The 25,024-nt window shown below is 46.7% G+C and overlaps 1 protein-coding gene across 1 annotated transcript in view; it reads left to right on the top strand.

The window, feature by feature from the left end:
• LOC149360713 (multidrug resistance protein mrp-7-like) overlaps positions 1 to 24,802 on the top strand; it is a 90,099-nt gene extending 65,297 nt beyond the window's left edge. Inside the window, exons 20-27 of the mRNA XM_089567899.1 lie at positions 992 to 1,302; positions 2,906 to 3,238; positions 4,071 to 4,175; positions 7,048 to 7,242; positions 8,954 to 9,112; positions 19,527 to 19,693; positions 22,865 to 23,059; positions 24,637 to 24,802. Coding sequence (XP_089424025.1) covers positions 992 to 1,302; positions 2,906 to 3,238; positions 4,071 to 4,175; positions 7,048 to 7,242; positions 8,954 to 9,112; positions 19,527 to 19,693; positions 22,865 to 23,059; positions 24,637 to 24,802 — 1,631 coding nt within the window. The remainder of the gene's footprint in view (positions 1 to 991; positions 1,303 to 2,905; positions 3,239 to 4,070; positions 4,176 to 7,047; positions 7,243 to 8,953; positions 9,113 to 19,526; positions 19,694 to 22,864; positions 23,060 to 24,636) is intronic.
• Positions 24,803 to 25,024: the final 222 nt, after the last annotated feature.

Raw genomic sequence — 25,024 nt, 5'->3', positions numbered from 1 at the left:
GAAAATGCAGGTGCGACCAAGAGCAAAGACTTTTTTTTTTTAATTTACACACCGGGACGTTACCAGTTAAAAAGTTTCTAGAGGGAAAGGATTTCTTTTTACCGCGGGGATCGAACTGCTTAATTTGTAAACAGCCTGAAACAATAGACCATGTTTTTTTGCATTGCTGGGAAGGGGTTTATTTTTGGGACGTGTTACAAAGGACCATAAAAAAAGAGCTACCACTTGACGCGCACGGAATTCCCACGCGCACGGAATTCGCTATTTAAGCACTGATAATGAGGATGGGGCACCTTTTGATCTCATAATGCTCTTGGGCCTCCACTGTATATGGCGCTCCAGAATGGCAGGCTACCATTGTGACAAATACGCACGACCGGCCCGAATTTATTTTCGGGAAAGCATGGACTGGTTTCTTGCAATCCAAAAATCTGCTGCGGAGCCTCCCGAGTGGCTCTCAAGACTAGAGCCGTTGTGTACGTTGCGGGAATTTTAAGCTGACGAAGCCAGTCTCGTGCTGGCTGACCACGACAGTGTTGTATGTATATAGCGTTATGCGTATTTTTGTTGTGCAATGTCATGAGCCAAAGCCAGGCAATTAAGAAAAAAAAAGCTGGCACGGCGGAGTGGTTACCGCGCTCGTCTCGCACTCCGCCGACCCTGGTTCGATTCCCGATCTCGACCAAATTCCATATCCATTTTATTTATTTATCTGGTCTGACTAGAAACTTTAATGACGCCAATTGGTTAATTAAGCAATGAACTAAGCTTAGTTCTACTTACTTGGAGCATCACTATACGATCCCATTAATTGGTTGCATGGTTACCAGCCAAAGTACAATTGGCTCCGTTTGAAATTCGCGCACTGTGGCGTCACGACCATTTCGACCAATTGAAAAGTGTGACATTTCTGTCGACAACTCCTGCTTACAACGATGAGGCATTAAAGGCTTCCGCCTTAAAATGTCTATAACTCCCTTGCCACCTACAGCACTCTGCAGGCTGGCTGCCGGCGTCTCACTGGCCACAGGATCGAAGAGGAGCTCTCACCGCCTCCACGAAGACATGCTGGCGAGGCTTTCCGGCAGTCCGCTATCGTTCTTCGACGCGACGCCACGTGGGAGGATCCTGAATCGCTTCTCGGTAGACCTGGAAGTAAACGACGTGCGCATTTTTGTCGCACAAAAGCAGCTTTTACAGAGCATCTTCGCTGTCGTTGCGAGACTGGCTGTGGTTGGATCTCAATCACCTGTTGTGTTCGGCGTCACATGCGTCGCAGGGGTGGTCCTCGTTTTATGCATGGTAAGCTTTAGTGTTACTCTCTGTTTTGAACATAGAGGTTCTTACTTTTACCTAGAGGGAAAGCTGGCGGCGCTGCACTTCAGCCACCATGGACGCCCAAAGCATCATGGGGCGGTGAGCTACTTGTTGCGGCACAGTCCTAATTTTTCGGAAACATGGAGTGGCACTACTAAGACGTTTCATTCCGAAAACTCTGTTCGTGTGTGCGCAGACGACTTTCGCGCGAACGCAGTGTGCAAAACCCTTAGTAGTGAAAACGCAACGACACACGACTCCAATAAAAGGTTTCACTTTTCCGAAATTCCATTAAAAAACCTCTTATAGTATTTAAGCAACAACATCTTTTTTGAAAACATATTAACTTTTAAAAGTGCGCCTTTTAATTACGAAATATAATTTTTTATAGTGTTCATTACTAGGCCAATAGGAGAGCGAGTCGTCTCTTGTTTTGGGCAAACTTTGCACTTAAATTCTTTTATGCTCGTTTGTTGCAATCATTAGACAAGATATTGAATATTAGGACGTTTGTAGTTATCAAATAGCTTAATTTTTCTATTATTTTTTGGCCAAAAGTTGCAGTTCCGCAACAAGTAGCTCACCGCCCCATGATGCTTTGAGCGTCCATGGTGGCTGAAGTGGTCTCGAGGGGTCGCCATGCAAACTCCCATAGACGGGCTGCCAGCTTTCCCTCTAGGTAACAGTAAGAAACTCTATGGTTTTGAACAAGATCATTTGGTGCGCAGAGGCCATCGCTTGCAACTGAGAACTGGCGATGCTATGATCTCTCGCGAAAGATATATTTAGTCAAAGTAATGGTATTGACGTTTCACAGGCCGTACGGGTTCCGTGTTCCCGACAAAGAACTTGTTGGGAGCTCTGAAAAGATATTGCCATCATTTTTAACTTGCGCAGTCGATTTCATTTTTACGTCATCATTGCATTTATTCGGGAGAGTGGAGCAGGGGTGCGCGCGTCACAAGATTATTGATGGACTGGGCCACGCCGCCGCTCGCACGGTCTGAACGGGAGGAGCAGTCGCTACCACTGATGCTAATGCTAGAGCACTAATGCTGACCCGTACTCTGACGCATCAATTGCATAAATCGCCTATAAGTTTTTGTTTGAACTAAATACATGTTTTTCCTTTATGTTGACGGCACTGCTAAATGCCTTCTAGGTATTGCTTCTAGGTATTGCCTTCTAGGTATTGCATGAAAAAAAAGGAAACAAATCTATGAATTATGCCAATCTGTATGAAAATAGAAAACAAACAAGACAAGAAAGACTACCAAATGGGCTTGTCACACTGGAACATATTGACGTAGCACCAAGAAAAGATTCCACGCTAGGAAGCGATGGTAAAAGAAAGATATCAACTATGAGTACAGAACTTAAAACTGCAAATGCGCGGATATCGTAAAATGCGTACAAACCCTCACGGAAAGCATGCTTCCATGAGTGCTTAATGTTGTAAAATCTTATTAAATATTTTATATTGCCACCGGTGAGGATTCCATCTCAAATAAATCATTATAAATTGTTTCGTGTTCTCGCTGCCGTCTCTACTGATTAATTCATTTCTACATGCCATTTTTTTTTGCAGAGCTACTGCGTGCGTGCCACAGTTCTGGGCCGTCTCTACGAGAGCACGAGGCTGTCCAGGCTTCTACAGCACTTGAACGAAACTCTAGGATGCGTGGGCTTGATCCGTAGCTACGGCGTCACAGAAAGCTTCTGTGCCCTGTTCCGGAGACTTATGAATGCCTACCTTCGCGGATTTCAATTATTCGTTCTGTGCTACTCCTTGAGTCGTCTCCTGATTGCCTTCTGTGGTGTTCTCGTTATCCTGCTCACTGTTGCCATTGTCGTGGTTCCTTCACATGGCTACCCGGCGTCCACAGCAAGCGCTGGCTTGTCTTTGCTTTCGTCGTTGACGGTAAGCAACCAAAGTAGTAGTTTCGATGCTTTTAGTGGAAGAAAAAGTTTCGGAGGGTCAGTTTGCTGAGCTGTAGACGGGGTTCACAAGAGCTGCGAACCACTGTTACTCGCGGTAGCGCCAAAAGCGAAAAAAAAAACATATTTTTTACACCCAGTTAAAAAGAAAAGGGGAAAGCGTGGACCTTGTAATATTTTATAATAAAGAGTACAGAGGTGCGCTGCCCAGCTCAAAAACGTTGCGTGCGAGATAAACCTGTTCAGAGACAGGTTTTTGGGCCATTGCACTAGGCGATCAAAAATGTGTTCCTTCTGTTTATAAAATCCATTGTCATAGCTTTTTAAGATGCAAAAGTATCAAGTAAGCAATAGCTCCTTTGGCTGCAACGTATCACAAGTAGTTTTGTGTTGTGTTGTATTTAGTGGCGCATAAGCATCCAAGGCTATCATGCGCCAAGCTCAAAGTATAGAATATCGCAAGCAATAGTGGCACGATTTGCGAAAACTTCATTGATGTTTTCTTTTATATCGCATCTGTTCGCAGGTTTTACGTTGCATGCTAGGCGGCGCCATTTCAACCCCGTCTGGATTCTATGGGCGTTCGGTGTTATGCTATTTACATCTATTAATAACTTACTTAGAGAAACTGGACGTCTGATATAAACAGTAAATTACGAACACTTACAACAGGCGAAAAGATTAATCGGGCAAGAATTTACATATCTCTGCATTTGTTCACATGCAATAATAATTTCACTTCAAAGTAAAATCCTTAGCTGGGTCAGACACTTACCGTTACTGTTTTGACAATCCATTTTTATGTTATTTTTCAGGTGCCCTTTGCTCTGACGGGGATTTTTATAGTTATATATTGGAATGTACAGGGCGACGTTGCTTTGAAACGTGTTCTGGAATACACGGAACTGCCTGCCGAAAATGTAAGACAGTCACAATTTCTCGCCACTTTCGGTGAGCCTGCCCGAAGCGAGCGCAATGAACGTAGAGCTTTTTTTGGTGTCCATGAGGACTGATACATTTTGTCACGCAGCATACGCACTATACAAGCCGCCTATAGGGGGGGGGGGGGGGGGGGGGGGTGTAAGTTGTTCCGAGAATCGTTCAAGATTTGGTTACGAAACTTAAAATACTTTTGATCTGCATGGAGTGTATTTAATGCTACCTTTATAAACTCACAAAGGTCTCCATTCTGGACAGGGAAACTAAACACAAATGTCCGAATAAGACCAGCTTGAACTGGGCGCGTTCTCCTGCTCGAAAATAGAGCAGACACTATCGCTGGAGTCTGGGGCAATGTTGGTTGCGTAGAGGCTTCCACCGCGTTCTAGGCAAAGGCAGTCTCCTGTACCTGGTTTCAGAAGTATTAATATAAATAGAAAGTATTCATAGAACGTGTATCGCAGTATTCACTTTTTGCACTAAAATTACCAATGCATTGCAAGTGGAGTTGCAGCTTAGCTGCAGTTCGCACTTAGTATTTGGGACAGAGTGAATAAACTACAGAGCGACTGCAAGCCTAAAGGGTACACATTGAAGAAAATCCAGCGCACAAAACGGGACGAAGATGACAGAGCGCCACACGTAGCGCTGGCTTTATGGGCTGGTTTTTCTCCAATATAGATCCATACCGATTAGTCCAGCTCACCACTCTACTAAATGATACACATAACTGTGCTCTGACGCCCAACATTGCGCTTTGTGGACGTGTCTTCTTTTCTAACAGGACATGGCAGGAGCTTATTTGACGACGTTCGCTTTTATGGAAAGTTAAAAGTGTTTGGTTTGGTTTTTGGTTTTTGTGAAGTTTAACGTCCCAAAGCGACTCAGGCTATGAGGGAGGCCGTAGTGAAGGGCTCCGGAAATTCCGACCACCTCGGGTTCTTTAACGTGCACTGACATCGCACAGTACACGGGCCTCAAGAATTTCGCCTCCACAGAAATTCAACCGCCGCGGCCGGGATCGAACCAGCGTCTTTCGGGTCAGCAGCCGAGCGCCGTAACCACTGAGCCACCGATGCGGCTGTGAAAAGTGTTCGTTACGAACTACGAGCAGCGCCATAATTAATAACGATCCGCAGTGAGGTCACAGTATTCCTGAGTATGAAAAAAAACATACATATTGTGCATGCGTTTTCTGATGGTATAGCATTCTAATATTTTATTTATTTATTTTATTTATTTATTATACCCTCAGGGCCATTAGGCATTACAGAGGGGAGTGGTTACAAAAAATGAAATTTAACAAACAGGAGTTAATTAAACAGGCAAAGTACAAACATGACTACTACACATACATTGTTAGCTAAGGCGTTCAGGGAAAGAAAAAGCAATAACACAGTATAAAATACATCCTAGTTAAACAATGTTAGCTATGACATTCTTGAATAAATGATGATCGGTGATGGTGGCCGTCGAAGAAGGAAGGTGGTTCCACTCATTCGATGTGCGTGGTACGAATGACTGAAAAAAAGTTTTTGTTCTGCAGAAAGGGATGCCAACCTTATGAATGTGATCTAGTCTTGATGATACGTACTGAGGGGGTGAGATAAGTTCGGTATGAAACTGCGGGTGATAGAATAACTTGTGAAAAAGGGAAAGGCGAGAAAATTTGCGACGTGATGATAAGGATGGTAAGTTAAGGCTAGATTTCCTGGCACTGATGCTTGCTGTTCTGGTATAGTTAGAAAGAATGAAGCGAGTAGAGTTATTCTGAACCATTTCCAAAGCTTGTGTTAGGTTTGTTAGGCCGGGATCCTAAATTGACGCGGCGTATTCGAGTTTGGGCCGTATCAGAGTTTTGTAAATGAGTAATTTTAAAGAGGATGGTGCTTTAGAAAAGTTGCGTCGTAAGTAGCCAAGCATTCGATTAGCATTGGATATTATATAGGACGCTAATTTTCTATTGCCCTATAATTAAAAATTCGTGGTAACTCTTCACGGCGAAAGTAGAAGGAGCATGAAACGCTCTGCAGAAGAAGTGCAACATATTTCAATGCGAGTCATAATTGCTGATAGTCGCGGTCTATTAATCAGCATCGACCAGATTGCAGGCGTATTTGGCTCTGCGTTTGCGCATGTTTATTCTTTATTGCTAGCTCCGCGTTCGGCTGCTTTTTTCGCATTCGAGTGTGCCTGCAAAAAGCAAGGTTTTGAGATCAATCGTGTGCTTTTGTGCTTCGGGGTCAGACGCCTGTAGCGGTCTAGATTTTGGTGCTCCCGCTGAATTTTAAATCTTCAAGCCTTGGGAACGGGTGCAGACCCGCTGCCGTCGAGGACGTGGATGTGCCGATCACTGTACCCAGCGTAAAAGGCGACCGATAACGATGTCCAAGATTTTTTAAAGTCTTCCTTTCTAGCCTTGGCAACACAGAATTCCCTTTCTCATTACTCAGAGCTGCAAAGTGAAATTCAAATGAACAAAATTTAACTTGTAAAAATGTTATTGGCTTCGAATTTTCTCGATTTAAAACTGTAATTGTTTGCTGAATGTGCAAAGCACACATGATTCTGCAACTTACTTGAGTTCCTTCTGAAATTCTATTTTCCCCTTTAATCACATGCTAGACGCGAAAAATTTAGCGGCGCCTTTAGAAGGAGGCTGCTTAAAAAGGAAATCGGGATAGCATTTAAAAAAAAAATATTTCATATCGAGGTTAATCAGGCATAATTTTTTTAAGTTTCAGCTGACGGAGCATGCCTAAGGTCTGTTTGTATAGAGCTGAATGAGCACATTAATCTCAAAGTGAATGCTTACAATAAAGAAGTAATCTTATATTTATTTTGTATTTACAGCCAGAGCAGTCACGGTACGGTAGTCCCGCTAAAGACCCAACTTCGGAAGCTACTAGCCACTTCATGGAACCGTACGACGATAGCTGGCCGAATTGCGGTTCTGTAAAATTTGAACACTTCAGTGCTTCCTACAACATGGAAATCATGAACAATGCCCTCAAAGATATCTCATTCGAAGCACACGCGGGAGAAAAGGTAACCGCTTGCCTTTCGAATTTTTGCAGATTCAGTGTATGGCTCCGGTTGCTTTTACTTTGTCAAGTCTATTTCTCACGGCTTTGCTCGTCACAGATTAGGTCGTTCTGCAATATTTGTTGTAGAAAACACGATTTACAATAGTAGTGTAAACACCATTTACAATAGTAGTTAATGAGTCCTGCTAATGACTCCTTTGTGACAAAATGCTGGCACTAGCGCTCACTAATCCACATAGTCGATGTGTTGCCAAGTTCGAAGGCAGAATCTTCATGACGAACTACAGGTTAGAAAATCCAGCAAAAAATGGATAAGCTAAAAAAAAGAAACAGCAAACCAGCAAAACAAAAAATCACCTAAAAACTGAATGATCAATGCGGGACAAGCCCACAAAGAAAACAAAGAAAACTATAATAAAAAATATCTCAACTGCAATCCATGAGCAAGCCTATTTGATCTCAGGGGATTTAATTTCACTTTTTCAAATAAAGCACTCAGGTTAAAAGTGACCCCTTCAGCCATGTACATATTACAAGATCAAGCTAAAAAAAAAGAAATAGTTCACACGAACAAGCCGAATCTGTTAATGCACAACGCATATACTTCGATCTGACACATTAAAGTACGCAAACATTATCGATTCCGCTTAACCAGGCGCGTATTAGTCAATGCAAGAGGCTCTCTAACAAGTGCACTATGTTCCGCGAACTGCACGCTTTCAGTTCAGTACTAAAGGACAACTCCAAAGGTTTTTAACCATTTTGAGTTTTCTGTCGCGCTACATTTCTTGAACCTTTCAATCTGAGATGCTAGAAATCATATTGAAAAATAAAAGGGAAAAATGATAAATTGTGAAAGAAGGAAACCGAAAGTGGGTCGTGGCCAACGTTTCACAGCACAAAATACGAACAAATTACGCCGCGGATACTCTCACAAAAGCTCTCGTCTGGCGTGGATTAGCTACACTGGCGACTGGCAGTGATAGCTTCGATCGTTAATTTTCTGAAATTAACAAAAATGGTGTCGAATTTTTTTTTTCTGCAGCAAACGCACTCCGTATAACGACAACCGTACAGGTCGTGACGTGGCATAAGGAAGGTTCTCAGTGGGTATCGTCCCGCTTGAGGTCAAGATATTTGAAATTTTAAAATTAGGTTGCCCTGAAGCAAATTGCTGCCAGCGTGCGAAATTCGGCCGAAAGAATGAGAACACCCCACATAAATAATCGCAAAATTTTCGGTAAGACGTGTGGACGCCAAACGAAAAAATACCCCTCAGTGGCCCTTTAAAAATTCTGTTCAACGAATAGTGCTCTGTTTACACCACTACATACTGCGAAAAATCTATATTGATATTAGCTCTCTAACTGATCTAACGACTGTTAGAAGAAGTAAATCATATCAGTCAGAAATTGCCAGAGCCCATCGCAGTCGCTCGGTGATTATGGTCTTGTGTCAGAAGGGCCAGTGTTGTAAACTCCATGAAGACTAGGGTAGCCAAAGTAGGTGAGGAGAAGTGGTAATTAAAGCTGTAATTTGGGCGAGTTGGTAATGATTCATGGCGAAACAGTGCTAGAAGATGGAACACTCGAGGGAAAGACACGCAGAAAACAAAACAATTTCGCCTAAATAATAGATTACAATCATGCTGCACGCATAAGTATGTCGTTTCAATTAATCGTGAACCTTCCTTCACCTTTTCTAAATTCCAGGTGGCCATCGTAGGCAGAACGGGGGCTGGAAAATCGTCACTAGTGCTCGCACTTTTGGGCATGATTCAGCGTACATCTGGGAGGATCACCATTGACGGATTAGACATCCATCATGTGCCGTCGAAGAGGCTTCGCTCTGCAATCAGCGTCATACATCAGGTAGCGAACAGTGGACTTGCCTAGTTTATTCTGGTCGTTCTGAGAACTATAAAATGCTTTTCTAACAAAAACTTTCAAGTGTAGAAAAATCTCGATGGAATTTTTTCCTGTGGCACAAACGCTTGTAGCATTCATTTCCTATTTCTCTTAGCCACTGACTATTCAGAACTCGCAGCATAAAATGTGATTACTTATAACGGGAGATTTGAGGGAATAGCGAACCACTATAACCCGTAAAAAATTACGTACAAAAAACAAAAATATATACCACCTCCCATTTTGAAGTTCATCGAAAAAACATGCGTCAAATTAAAAAAAATAAAAGAATGAGATGAGAATTCAGGAGTCTTTTGAACTAAAAAATATAAAGCATTGGTCTCCTTTACAAAAAGAAAAGCAGTCCCCACGAAAACGTTAAATGAGTAATAAATGAATATTTTCTATGAACCGATTGGCAATATGAACAATTCTAGCTGAAATCCGCCGCGGTGGCTCAGTGGTTGTGGTGCTCGGCTGCTGACCCGAAAGACGCGGGTTCGATCCCGGCCGCGGCTGCCGAATTTCGATGGAGGCGAAATTCTAGAGGCCCATGTACTGTGCGATGTCAGTGCACGTTAAAGAACCCCAGGCGGTAGAAATTTCCGGAGCCCTTCACTACGGCGTCCCTCTTAGCCTGAGTTGCTTTGGGACGTTAATGCCCAATAACCAAACCAAACCAATAAACTAATAACGAGAGATTTGAGGAAATAGCGAACCACTATAGCCCGTAAAATAATATGTACAAAAAACAATAAATATATAACACCTCCCATTTTGAAGTTCACCCAAAAAGCATGACTGAAATAAAAAATAAAATCAGTGGGATGAGAATTCAGAAGTCTCTTGAAATAATGGAAAAGTAAAGAACTCGGATCCTCTCTAAAAAGAAAAGAAGTGTCCAAAAAAACGTTAAGTAATGCTTAGATAATAAATAAAACTTTTGCACAAACTGATGAACATTTAAGGAATCTTCAAAGTGAAAGGCATGTAGTGCGAGAAGGCAAGTGAAAAAGAAAGCTAAGTAACAGCGAAAAGCATCAGCTTGCGCGAAAAATGCACTTCTACACTTGTACACTTCACTTCACACTTATAAACTTCACAATACTCGTCACGCTGCCCGTCATGCAACAATGGCCAACCCACTCTACACCACCCACTTGGGAGCTAGTACTATGGTCCGCACTCACCGATTTCGTATTTTAAGGCGAAAGCATTTAATGGCTCATACTGTTGTCCGGTAACAAAACGTGTCACACGCGTTTAACTCGGGAATAAAAAAGAAAACAAACGGTTGCTTCAGATAGAGGAGGAAAAATTAAGCCCAGAAGCCAAGTTTGATGACTGTAGATTATGAGTTAATTAATTCTAGGCAAAAATGTCTAAATTGCGTCGAAATAGCGCGGACGTCGATATAGCCACGGGAACGGTGTGACGTCACATCCACCGGAAGCCGTCACGGCATATTGAAAATTGAGAAAGAATTTTCGGGAAAACGTCGTATTTGTGTCAAAGTATATAGAAAAATGTGTAATTAAGCGTAATAAACACTTAAGATCCCCGAAAGATGTATGATTTAGGTGTCGATATAGCCACGGAAACGGTGTGACGTCACATCCACCGAAAGTCGTCACGACATAGTGTCCTCGGCTTTCACCTCTCAACACTCTAGTTGCCAAAGTGTCCTCGCAATTTTTCCTGAAGCCTGCTTGACCTTGAAAGCCGAGCCTAGAGCCGAAACTGCATTATCTTCTGATTTTATCTTCTGATCTCACTTGGAATGTCACATTGAGTACATTATTAACAAGGCCGCTAAAACATTAGGTTTCCTGAAGCGTAACTTGTATCAAGCTAACGAACAAACAAAACTTCTAGTCTATACATCCCCTGTCAGGTCCCAACTCGAATACGCTTCCATCATCTGGCACCCTCACCAAACTTACCTAGTAAACTCCATTGAATCACTTCAGAATAAAGCAGCCAGGTTTATTGCCCACGATCATTCAATTCGAACCAGCGAAAATAGCCTTAAGCAACAATTTAACTTATTGCCCCTCCAAATTAGAACACGAAATGCGTGCCTATACTTCATGCACAATCTATATCATGGTTCATCTGAATTTCGAGAATTGTTTCTGCGTCCTGCTGCCCACATATCTTCTCGTTTAGACCACCCATTTAAAATCAGCCCCATATTGTCACGGCTTGACGTACAGGCCGGCGGCGAGAACGGGTGAAGACAGAGAGCACAGAACAAAACAGGCAGGTCCACCAGCAGCAACGTCGTCGTCGGCGCGCCGCAATCGCTACTCGTCTTTTTCTTCCACTCGCGACACTACCTCCCCCTATAAAGAAGCATCGTCCCGATGCTAGCACGGAAGCAAGAGCACAGGAAGGAAAACCACACACGCGCCCAGCAACTCCTGCTGGCCAGTGTAAAAGGGAGTGGTAAAATCAGTTCGGGTCCAGGCGATCATCGCGCGTAATACGGTTTAAGCCGCACTACGTGCACTATTTCAGGGCGGGGTGAACGACGTGATGACGGTCGGGTTCCTTCGGGCAGCACCTCGTAATTAAGTTCACCGAGGCGGCGAACAACTGTATACGGGCCGAAGTAGCGCTTCATGAGTTTTTCGGAGAGACCTCGACGGCGCACCGGTGTCCACACCCAGACCTTGTCTCCAGGGTAAAAATGGACGTCGCGTCGACGGAGATTGTACCGACGAGCGTCGGCATGTTGTTGATGTTGGGTACGGAGTCTGGCGAGTTGCCGAGCTTCTTCTGCGCGCTCGCAGACTAGTCGGGCATCATCGGCGACGTCGACAGGTGGCTCGTGCGGTAGCATAGCGTCAAGCATCGTGGTGACCTGTCTTCCATGTACCAGCTGGAAAGGGGACATACCTGTCGTCTCCTGGACAGCGGTATTATAAGCGAATGTAACGTAGGCAGTACCGCGTCCCAACTGCGGTGGGCGACATCCACGTACATGGCGATCATGTCGGCCATGGTCTTGTTCAGCCGCTCCGTCAGCCCATTCGTTTGCGGATGGTACGCAGTAGTTCGGCGGTGGCTGGTGCAGCTGAGACGGAGGATCTCCTGTGTGAGCTTGGCCAGAAACGCGGCACCCCGGTCAGTGATCAAAACGGCAGGGGCACCGTGACGGAGCACAATGCACTCAATAAAAAATTGGGCTGCCTCAACAGCTGTCGCCGACGGAAGTGCTCGGGACTCCGCGTATCGTGTTAGGTAGTCCGTCGCTATGATAACGTACCTGTTGCCCGACTGCGACGTTGGAAATGGACCAAGAAAATCCATTCCGACAGTGTGGAACGGAACAGGCGGTGGTTCGAGTGGTTGGAGAAGACCAGCTGGTCGTATGGGCGGTGTTTTGCGCCTTTGACACTCTCGACAAGTTCTTATGTAGTGACGGACGTACTTAGGAAGTGTCGGCCAGTAGTACCGTTCTCGAATGCGTGAAAGTGTTCGGCTGTAGCCAAGGTGACCAGCTGTAGGATCGTCATGGCAAGCTTGGGCGACCTCGGCGCGCAGGTCTTCCGGCACAACAAGGAGCCACGACCTCGGGCTGCTGTCGAAGTTCTGCTTGTACAATACACCATGCATTATCTTGAATGTCGGCAGTATGCGCTGGAAAATGCGAGGCACCGCAGCTTCGTGGCCTTCCAAGTGCGCCATCAGCTGATCAAGCTGAGGATCACTGCGTTGCCGAGCAGCCATATCTGCCATGTCCAATGCCCCAAGGAAGCCGTCCTCTTCGTCATTTTCGCCTCCCGGTGCCGGCTCCACGGGGGCTCGAGACAAGCAGTCAGCATCATGGTGTTTGCGGCCGGACTTGTAGGTGATGGTGACGTCGTACTCCTGTAGCCGAAGGCTCCACCGAGCAAGGCGGCCTGCTGGATCCTTAATATTGGCGAGCCAGCACAGCGAATGGTGATCAGTGACGACACGAAAAGGGCGACCGTACAGATAGGGCCGGAATTTGGTGATGGCCCAGATGACAGCGAGGCACTCTTTCTCAGTTGTCGAGTAATTGCCCTCCGCCTGCGAAAGAGCTCGGCTGGCATACGCAATAACCCTCTCAGCGCCGTCCTGGAATTGCACCAGCACTGCTCCTAGTCCTTTGCTGCTGGCGTCCGTGTGGAGTTCAGTGTCGGCGTCTTGATCAAAATGGCCTAGTATGGGGGATGTTGCAAGGGCGTGTTTTAATTGGCGGAATGCTGATTGTTGCTCCTCGGTCCACTCAAAGACAACGTTATCCTTCGTCAGGCGGTAAAGTGGCGCCGCGATCTGGGCAAAGTTCCGTACGAAACGTCGGAAGTATGCGCAGAGACCAAGAAAGCTTCTGACGGTCTTCTTGTCCGACGGTGGAGGGAAGGATGCGACGGCGGCCGTTTTCTCGGGGTCTGGCTTCACACCCACTTGGCTGACGATGTGACCAAGGAACTTTAGTTCACTGTATGCGAACCGGCACTTCGAAGGCTTGAGCGTGAGTCCGGCGTTCAGAAGAGCTTGAAGAACCGCTTCAAGACGCACCAGATGGTCTGCGAAAGTGCTTGAGAAGATGACGTCATCCATATACACGAGACATGTCTGCCACTTTAGACCGGCGAGCACAGTATCCATGACTCGTTGAAATGTCGCGGGCGCTGTACACAGGCCAAACGGCATCACCTTAAACTCGTAGAGCCCATCCGGGGTTATAAATGCAGTCTTTTCGCGGTCGCGCTCATCCACTTCAATTTGCCAGTATCCACTCTTCAAGTCGATGGACGAAAAATAGCGGGCATGACGAAGACGGTCTAGGGTGTCGTCGATGCGTGGTAGTGGATACACGTCCTTCTTGGTCACCTTGTTGAGTCGCCGGTAGTCGACGCAAAATCGTAGGGTCCCGTCTTTTTTCTTCACTAGTACTACAGGTGCGGACCACGGACTGTTGGATGGTTGGATGACGTCGTCCTTTATCATTTCGCGCACTTGCTCCTGTATGGTTTCCCTTTCCTTCAAGGAAACGCGGTACGGCGGCTGACGAATCGGGTGCGTTGCGGTGTCGACAATAATTCGATGCTTGGCGACGGGTGTCTGGCGAACTCGGGATGTCGTCGCGAAACAGTTATTGTACCGATGCAAAAGAGAGAGCAGTTCACGTGTTTGGGAAGGCTCAAGTTTGGGGTCGATATCCAGGGACAATGTTGCAGGGTCTCGAGACTCGGGCGGGGTCGCCTCTGTAGGCAGCGCAACAGCTTCACGAACGCCGCTAAGTTCTTCCATTTGGGCTATAACTGACCCTTTTGTCAGGTGCTGCGGCTCGTTCCTGAAGTTGGTCACGAAGATGTTGGCACACCCTCGTCGAACATTTGCGACCCCACGCGCAACACCAATGCCACGCGTAAGTAACAGCTGGACACTGCCTTCCAGAACGCCTTCTCCACATGCTGTTGTATCGGCTCGGACCGGCAGGAAAACTGTCGACAACGGCGGCAAGTGGACATGGTCGGCATCAACTTTCATCGCAAAGCCTGTGGCCCGAGGCGGTACTGGCGATGAAGAACGTGCGCGGAGGGTCAACCTGTTCTGCCCTATGTCGATTACCGCGCCATATTCACGGAGAAAATCCATGCCCAGAATAACATCTTTAGAGCAATTCTCCAATATCACGAATGTGGCGGGGCACGTCTCACCGTGGATCTCGACGCGGGCAGTGCACTTGCCAACAGGGTTTACGATGTGGCCTCCCGCGGTACGTATGGGCGGTCCGTCCCACTGGGTGGTAACCTTGCGAAGACGCCGAGAGAAACTTCCGCTGAAGACCGAGTAATCGGCGCCGGTGTCCACAAGCGCCGTTACGTCGCGTCCGTCGATCAGAATGTGCACATTGCTAGAGGTTACAAAACGATTCGCGCTTCCAAGGATGCCATCGGTCGAGCTGGAACATTCCAACGTAGGCGGAGGTTCTTTACTTCGTGCGACTCCGGCAACGCCACCTCCAGGCGTCGCCGTACTCAGTTTTCCCGAAGTGGCGAAAGGCTCTCACGGCGAGACCCGCGAGAAGGGGATGGTGGGCGGCGAGGTGGCGGCGACCGGGAGGTGCGAGGAGAAGCTATAACCGGTGATGGAGAACGTCGAAGGTAGTCTTGTATGTCGCGGGGCTGTTCACCGTAGCGGGGGCACGGATCAGCCCGGTTAAAACCCCTTAGGCCAAGCTCGCGGTATGGACAGGAGCGATACATGTGGTCAGGCTCACCGCAGTGAAAACACAATGGTCGCCGGTCCACAGTCCTCCAGATGTCGGTCTTCCTGCGTCTCGGCGGTCCCAGGCGGGCATCAGACGGGTGCAGGAACTCGCGGCGTTGAAGGCCAGAATCGGGAGCGCTCTGGACTTGGCGATGGGCGGGAGGCGGACGACGAACTGCGGCGGCGTAGCTCAGAGTTGGTGGGTCGGCTGCAGCTACAATTGGGACGTTTTCTGGCGCCAGCGTGTGTCGCAGTTCCTCGCGAACGGCCGACGCGATGGAGACAGAGGCGGGCTGCTCAGGAGAAGGGAAGAGCTTTTTCAGCTCCTCGCGGATGACGTCGCGAATTATTTCTCGAACATCGGCTAGACCAACTCCGCCCAGGCCAGACGAGGCAAGACTTGAGACGGCAGGAAGGGCGCTCAGTCTCTGAAAGTGACTGGTTCTTGTCGCCAATGCGTGCTCGATATTTGTAGCTTCGGCGACAAATCCGGCTACTGTGGTCGGAGGATTGCGTATGAGGCCTCCAAAGATGTCATTCCGGACACCCCTCATCAACGCCCGTACCTTTTTCTCCTCAGTAGCCCGCGGGTCGGCGCGGGCACTCAGACGCAGCACGTCTTCGACGAAGCTCCTGACGCTTTCGGTGGGTCCCTGGATGCGAGCGTGGAGCAGATCTTCTGCTTGCTGTCGCCGGTGTTGGTTCGCGAACGTGCGCACCAGTTCGCTCTTGCATGTCTCCCATGATGTTAAAGAAGCCTCATGGTTCTCAAACCAATACTTTGCTGTGGCTTCCAGGGAGAAGTACAGATTCTGCAGGCATTGGTCGGGAGTCCACCCGTTATGTCGAGCTACTCTTTCATAGTGCTGGACCCAGTCTTCAACATCGTCGAGGCCATCGCCACGGAACGGGACGACAGATCTTGGAGTGACAGGCACGTAGACGATCCTCGACGCAATCGCGGGGTCGGTTTGTTGTGACTGGGACGCCATGGTGACGTTGGCTGTCCTAGATGTCCGCGATCCCTCGGGCAAGAGTCCGAATTCCGGCGCTTGGCCTTGCTGACGTCGGCTAGCGCGAGTCTCAGTTTCTGCCGAGGGCTCCTCCAAGAAAACTCGACGGCCAGGACTTAGGACGGGGCTCGAACTACGAGGCGGGGTGCGCTGCATGAGATGCGTTACCCAGCACCTCCACCAAATGTCACGGCTTGACGTACAGGCCGGCGGCGAGAACGGGTGAAGACAGAGAGCACAGAACAAAACAGGCAGGTCCACCAGCAGCAACGTCGTCGTCGGCGCGCCGCAATCGCTACTCGTCTTTTTCTTCCACTCGCGACAATATTCGCGCGCACAAATTTGTTCAAATATTCACCTCTTTTACTTGGCATGTCACAATGGAACAGTTTGCCTGCAGATATTGCCTCCATATTTAATTATGCATCTTTTCTCAAGGCTTTAGAAGGTATTTAATGTTGGGCTGTTTTGATTGCTTTATTGTTATTGGCTGTCTTAGACTACTTATCTTGTTTTTTTCCTTTCCTGTACAGGGCTAATTCTGTTATAGCCTTGTGTAATAATTCAAGCCTATATATTTATTGTATAAATGCACAGGTTCCAAATTAGTTTATTTCTTCCTACATTTTTTCCTTTTTATATATCCTATGGTTGCCTTATAAGTGCGTTTTTGGTTATGCGCATATATAACCAATCTTGAACAGTAGTATTCCCCCCCTATGTAATGCCCGAAAGGGCCCTTAGGGTAAATAAATGAAATGAAGTGAGGTGAAAACCGAAGTAGCGCGCCTAATTCGCATTTGGAATAACCACGTACAATCGTCCGTTTTCTTTGCTCATTATTTGAACTTATACTCAGCTGTCCCACGGCTTCACCGCTTGACTCAGCATTTCTGACCGAAGAGCTTGTATTTATAACGTGACCCAACGGCGAGGGCCGCGACGCAGTGAATTAGTTATTCCTTGGCGCTGAAAGGAAACCAACTGCTGGCGATAGCAGAACAGGGAGGCAAGTATAGAAGCCGCCTTGTTAGAACGGAGTGTGTCGGAATTTGTCGGAATATGTACTATATTCCTATATATATGTACTATATATATAATATGTACTATATTCTATAGCGCTCGTGTTGTCTCAGTGTGTCTCTCTTTGTCCCTCGTCTGTTTTTTTGCGCTGAATTCAATTTAATATGTACTATCGTACGCCGGGGAAACCAAGATCGCCGATGCGGGGGATGCGAGCCAGCCCAGTGCTGCTAATCGCGGGAAATTTCTCATATTGGTGGAAAATTGCAACTTTTAAGGGGAAGAGGGAAATTAGGGCTTAGACTGTGCAAAGCCTCAGAAGTTTTTGCGATCCCGGTGAGACTCATTTTCGATGCTGTTCTTGGCCGGATAAGATCGTGAAAGCTATTCTCCTAGAAGTTCCTGTCAGTCCTTGTGATTGGTTCCATAGCATTACCTCGTGTAGAGTGAGTAGAATAGCTGTGAAACGAAAATATATTGAGCTGGTTTTTGTGAGCTAAGAGCGCGCGCTTGATTTCTATGGGCATCGCTGAGATGCGGTTTCAGACCTCACAAAGCAGGAACTTTGAAGAGATTCCGATATTCCCTGACATAACCAAAGTTAAAGAGTGCTTTTTAACTATCCACACGCAAACGCTGAATCAAAACATTGTTTCCCTCCAATAAATCATATTAAAGAGCAACGGGAAGTGCATGGATATCATTACTGCGATGGGTAATCCGCGCATGTCACTCACGAGCCGTGCGCTCGTGTGCAGAGCTTGCTGTGCTAACACTGCTTTAACAAGAATGCATACGCAGCTTTCCATGAATGATACAGCTAGTCGGAAAGGGAATAAAGTAGTGAGAGAAATCATATTACTTTTGTACTGCGTTATTGAAAATTTGCCCAGTAATTGCCTATTATGTTTGAAAACAAGGCACGAACCACGCGAAATGGCAAATAGCAGTGCCTTCGTGATAATGTCGTTTATTAACAGTTACAATGGAAACGGACTATCCACAAATAGTTTGTACGGGTTACGTTGAACATCATTTGAACAACTCTAAGGTGGGGTTTTGGCTTCCACTGATGATGGCTCTTGGACTCTAGAGGCGAGTGTGTATGCTGGAGCGGACGGCTATGTCTTTAATGATTCTGCAATTATTTATTTTTAGTGCATTCCTTGCGGCTACTAATTCTAACATATTATTTCCTCGAAAAATATTCTACAGGAGAAAATTTCTGACCACAAGGGGGAAAAGTGAAGTGATTAATACGGCAACTCTGAGACAGACTCGAATCGTTTTCCTGACGTGGGAGATGCTCTCGTTATTCGTCTCTTTATCCACAGAAGCTTCCGCTTACTTCTCAAAAAATTGTGAGGCGGAATGTACGTGTACCACATGGCTCTCTAGTTTTCTGGCAAAAGGAGGGAAGTTTGAGAGAGGCTGCAAGGTCGCTAGTTAAAAGCCGCACACTTCCCACGGGCAACACCACCTAGACAAACTCCACGGCACAGGGGCAAAGGATAATCTCCTTCCCCTTCCTGCCTAGCCTCTGCTTCATTATCATAAAGAGTTATCAGCGAGCGCAGCGTGAAATAGCAGATGACTGACAAGTGCCTGCGTGAATTGACATTAACCGCGACGTCATAACAATCGGTCTATGGCATTGGCTGGAGGACTCCTTTGAGACGCACTTGTCACTGCCTTCTTTACTTGTATGATGCTATAGCTACGTGCGCGCCCAACGCCGTGACGTCTGTTTTACAATAACAACGAGAGCGCGGTGAAAAGTCTCCGCCGAGCACTGGCACTTGCCGCTTAATAAATTCTTTATATTGGCCGAAAATTACCTTGCAAGCAGCTGTGTGATGACTGCGCTGGAAATAATTTTGTTTCCTTCCGTTGCCCATTGACACAAGGACTGGAGTAAGATTCGTTCCGAGCATATTTATTCACTTCGGGGAGAAGTGGTCGATGCGAAACCAAAACAGCCGGCTTGAAATCATGTTTTCATATAAAAATGCAGCTTACGCTTACTGTTATGTCACTGCAAAATGCAAATGCTTCCTGAAAGTAAATTTTGAGAACTTTTCATTTTCCTGCAGGATCCTTCGCTGTGGGGCGAAACGCTTCGTGAAAATTTGGACCCTCGAGACACAAGCACGGATGCGGAGTTGTGGACAGTTCTACGCAGGGTACACTTGAGTGACTTCGTGGAAAATAATCCTAAAGGACTCTCCATGACGATAGGTGAAAAAGGGGGAAATTTAAGGTAAGCGCTCACTAATTTCAACTCCTTCCTTTCTTTAAAACACATACTGATCCGTAAGAGTAAAATATTTGCCAATTCGACAACCAGAAGAGCCATGTTTGAAGTAACGGCTCCTCTTTGCAAGATATGTTGAGTCGCTGCATGTCTCGTATTTCAATTCCACATATCAAAATTTCATAAATTTCCTTTTCTCCAAGTAGAAAAATGAGATTTGGCAGGTTCTGAATGCTTTCACCATGAAAACAATTCAGGTGAACCTGTGCGCTTCGCTACTATGAGCGTTGGACCTAATCGAATGCGATAGCCGAATGCGCCTGTTCACTCTGGGCGGGTGTAGTGATTTCGTTTTCCTCTTTTAGCGATTTGCTGTCCATACGCAAAAATACGTTTCAGTGCGAAAACTCTAAAATGCACCAAGGCTACCTACAGAGAAGATTTAAGAAACAACAGCGTTTAAAACAAGACGAGCCGATGAAAATTGATAGACAGCCTGGGAAGCAGCTATATCTCCTTTTCTTTCACCCTTCATCAACTGCTCGTTCACGTCTACTCCACGGTAGAGAACACCCCCCCCCCCCCCCCCCTTATCTGCAATTAATTCTATACTGCGCTATTGCTGCCCTCCTGTTTTCATTAAGACTTCATTATCTTCTCTGCACACCGAATTCTCTGCCGCCACTTTTTACGTTTGCGACCTGTTCGAATCGGTTGCATTACTTTCTTTTGTTTAGATACCTCTGTTCGCTTCGGTCAAGAGTCGTCTACTCTCTGCATTACATATCCTGCATAAGCACATGTACAGTCTTTGCCAAAAGTAATCGGACAACAGTGGTTCGTTTCTTAGCCGCGTAGCGAAGCGCTCATGGCAGCCCTTAAGCCCTGATTCTGTGCAAAATATGATGAGCCCTTGCCCTCATGTTCTGAGACCTTTCGGTCTTGAGGGGTGCCTTGAAGGCTCCGTTATGCGGTTGAGAAGCAAAAACCTGTTGCTCGGTTACTTTTGGCAAAAGGGGGTACATTTCACATAAGCCACTTAAATAACTTAGCCTCCTTATTTTGGCAACTTAAGCAATTTATTTTCTCCACTGCGCTGTGATCATAAATTTAAGTTACAGAATTCGTTATAGACGTCTAAATTAGGTGTTATCAATCTGTCATACTTAAGGGCACTATTTTTCTTGCGGAAAAAAGAGAAAGGACGGGAAAATTTATGAAGAAAATATCACGTGGGAGTGCGAGTAAGCCACCAGCCAGAACTGTAGCACCGCAAGAACGTTGTGAAAGAAATAGACTCCTTTCGCGATGTACATCGGCGGTAGTATGTTGGAAAAAGGTTTTTCCGGAGTCCAGTTGCTTCGACAGCGCTGCGAATACCATGCCTACTTAGCTGGGGCAGCTAAATAGTTACAGCGTTTGCTAGTCAGCATCAGTCAACACTAATCTACCAGGTGGCTGCTGCGTGTCAGTAAAAAGGTTGGTTTGGTTTGGTTTATCGGGTTTAACGTCCCAAAGCGACTAAGGCTATGAGAGACGCCGTAGTGGAGGGCTCCGGAAATTTCGACCACCTGGGGTTCTTTAAGGTGCACTGACATCGCACAGTACACGGGCCTCTAGAATTTCTCCTCCAAAGAAATTCTAGCAGCCGCGGCCGGGATCGAACCCGCGTCTTTTGGGTCAACAGCCGAGGACCCTAACCGCTGAGCCACCGCGGCGGCGTGTCAGTAAAAAGATCGTGTGGGATTTGAGTATTAATTCAGAACCCTCTTTTATGCCTTCGGCTCTAACACAAAGAAAAGGGGGGTTTGTAATGGAGGCAGACACATTTTAAAGCTCGCCAGAATCAAACATAAAGTGATGCGAACAGCACGCAGGGAAGTAAATTTCACATTTGCGAGAAGTTTTGCCCAGTGGAGCACTTTGGTTGCCATTCTTTTTTTCGATAATAAAGCTTAAGATATGTTGCACTAAATAGACCACCCTTTAGTGAATTCAACAACGAAACTGGTTCAGTACAAAGTAACTTGCCAAGTGGTAGGAAGTGCGTAGCTTTGGATAAACTAGTGCATTGTGCTTCCACGAGGGAAAAAAAAGCATGCAGAACACCCTTGTCAGTAAGGTACTATCGAGAGCAAAAGTAGCAGACCCCTGCCAGCGGGTGCCGATCCGCGCCGAACTAACGCCGAACTTACGCCGAACTGAATGCGAGCGCGGCCTGACGAAGCAGTCCAGATACTGAGACGAGCGCAGTGGCACACAATGCGTAGCGCTCCTCGAGATGGGCGCGCGCCACTGCGCTGGTCTCGGCATCCGGAGTGCTTCGTCAGGCGGCGCTCGCATGCAGCTCGGCGCGGATCGGCACGCGCTGGCAGGGGTCTGCTACTTTTGCTTTTGCCAAACTTGTGCCGTGATACTTCTTGTAACATGAGCCAGTCTAGTTGGTACAGTCGTCCACTGACCTGCCTAGAGCACTCGAACTTCGCGCCGCCTGCGCTCTGCAGCGCGCGGAGCGACGTCTAGCGGCAGCGCGTGGTTGGAGACAGCGATTGTCTGATGCTCATACGATACTCAAACACCGCTGCCTTGAACCATGGCGCTACCGCCAGACGTCACTTTGCTCGCTGCGGAGCGCAGATGGCACGAAGTATGAGCGCTTTAGACAAGTCTGTGGACGACTGTACAAGAACAATAGCACCAAATATGCCCAAAGCAATGCCTTTCGTAAAAATGACTACGCGAAATGTATTGCGGTAGTAATAAATACCGACTCTTTCAATGCACTGCCATCTCATGCATTGGTTTTAGGTATTGCTGATAAAAAAAATAATTCTGCAAATCGTGACTAATAATTAATGACTTAGGCCTCACAACCAAAAAGCTGGGTTATTTCAGTAAAGCTTACTGCTAGTTTAGAGTGCCAAAATGGCCATAGTAAAATCCCACTTCGCTTGAGGGCGCAAGAAAGCTAACCACAAGAAAATGGAGAAAAACAACGCAGGAACGAAAAAAGTTCTTCCCATCTTTCTTCTCCTTAGCCTCTTTGCGACCAAATCAGAGTAGTTTTGGGCTACCAGCCAACACCGGCTACGTCACATTCTTGCGTTGTTAATAGACGGCGCCTTACGAAGGTACCGGCGTAGTTTCACATGTTGTTACCGGGACTGCCTTATCTAGCTGTGGCCAGCGCCAGCTGGTGTCGCTGGCTCGCGCACTCCTGCGGGCCACGAAGATTCTGGTGCTGGACGAAGCTACGTCGCAAATGGACCCGGACACGGATCGCAAGGTGCAGCAAACCTTGAGGGAGAACTTCTCACACTGCACGCTCATCACCATAGCTCACAGACTGGACACCATACTGGATTACGACAGGTTAGTGACCTTGCGATTCTGATAAGACATACAGAATATTAAGGCAAAAGCCTTTATTGCCTCATCGTTGTCGACAGAAGGTTGGCAGCAGAGGTGCCAGGCTTTTCGGTTGGTCGAAATGGTTATGACGTCAGAGCGCGCGGATTCGAAGTAATGGGGTCACCCGCGGATGCCTGACGCCACCTTTCGGAGCAGACGACAACTAATAAAAAATACTTGTTGTCCGCTCTGACAGGCGGCGTAAGGCGTCCGTGGGTGACCACATTACACACCTCATACAGTCTCGCAGTCAATGCCAAACAGTGCGCCAGGAAAGGCTTTGCGCTTGCAGCACTTCAGGAGCCAAAGCGCCCCCTGAATTTTTTATTTCACTGTTTGACAATGCAAACTCAGCAAGCATGTAAGAGCTAATTTATTTCCTTTCAAGAGTTGCTGCAGGGCACTACAAAGGCCCAATTTTCGATTTTCTTCGAAGCTTACTTCATCATCTTCAGCCACACTACGTCCACTGCAGGACAGTTACCCTCCAACTGCGCTTCCCGTGTGCCGGGTGCGGCCACTTAACCCCGCAAACATCCTGTTCTCAACCACCCACCTGACTCTGCCGCCAACTGCCAGGGTGCATGCTCTTGGAATCTGCTCCGTAACCCTCAAGGGCCATCGGCTGTCTTCAGTTCGCACAACACTACCTGATAATGCGCATTTCTTTTTATTTATACTTGATATCATTAACTCGCGTTTGTTCCGTGACCCATTCACCTCTCGTCCTTTCTCTTAGCGTTGCAGCTATTTTTTTCCTTTCGACAGCTCACCCTGCAGTCCCGAGTTTTAAGCTCAGCCCTCTTGGTTAGCTTACATGTTTCTGCCCCATAGATGAGTACCGGTAAGATGCGGCAGTTGCATGCTTTCAGCTTGAGAGATTACCTGTCGGGAAGCTTTATTACGACGGCAGAAAACGAAACAAAAAAGTGTAGCAACACAAACTTGAAAGTTAAACCCCCTTTTGCTTGGCAATGGTGCCGTATTTCGCTCTGTTAAGGTGCCAACCCTGTCGCTCCTTCTGATGAGGGCATTGATCGTGGGCACGACCATTATGGCGCAAATAAGGTCGCACAGCTCATTTTCCGGTATTCGCCTTACTCACAGAAACAAGTTCAACACGGAGAATTACAGCTTCCTTTTGTATGTCAAAAAATGTCCTAAATGACGGCTGCTTCTCCTGCGCTTTAATAAGTATATTTGCATTTGCGAAAAGAGTTGTGTCCGATGAGCACGAAGTATTATTGTATTCACTTCTCGTCATGTAAAACCCTTATTATGTATGAGATGTATTGATTTTTTTTAAGTCCTGAAGGGTTATATTTATCTTGTGATTCAGAACATTTGTTTAGTAACGGGTGCATTTTGCTAATTTTTTCAAGGACGTCCACAGATTTTGCTCCCTGGCACATTTGAGCTATTTAGAAAGGAAGCCGGAAATATGAATTCTCATTATGCTGTGGCGCATACGTTAAGGCGTAACAATGAAAATAGAGGAAAGTGTAATAATGGGTGTGTTCTGTTCCACTCTTTTTCAGGGTGGTCGTAATGGGTAATGGTCGAGTCCTGGAATCGGGGCCAGTTCATCAGCTTCTTGCCGACGAAAGTTCAATTTTCCACAGCATGGTGCTCGCTGCCGGCATGGATGAGGAATTCAAATGTCAAAGAATAAACGGGTCGTCAGATAACTTAAGTCGGCTATAAGCTATTTAACGCAATAAAAATAGACAAATCGTTCTGTTCATTCCCTTTACGGTCATGCACTTATAACATCTGCCATAACAGCGGGCATGCTTTGAAAACACCACAACGGCGTGCTACACAAAGCGAACCGCAGAAAGTGACAGGAATCACACGCAGCCGCAAGGGCGTGGCACACGTCTTTTCCAAAAAGCTATCCCGCCATTTCCTGTTTCAACCCGTTTT

Source organism: Amblyomma mixtum, chromosome 2 (genome assembly GCF_055824585.1).
Source record: "Amblyomma mixtum isolate Tamu chromosome 2, ASM5582458v1, whole genome shotgun sequence".
NCBI classification, from domain to species: Eukaryota; Metazoa; Arthropoda; class Arachnida; order Ixodida; family Ixodidae; genus Amblyomma; species Amblyomma mixtum.
Note: the sequence above shows the minus strand (reverse complement) of the source record. Positions and strands in the feature narration are given on the sequence as shown.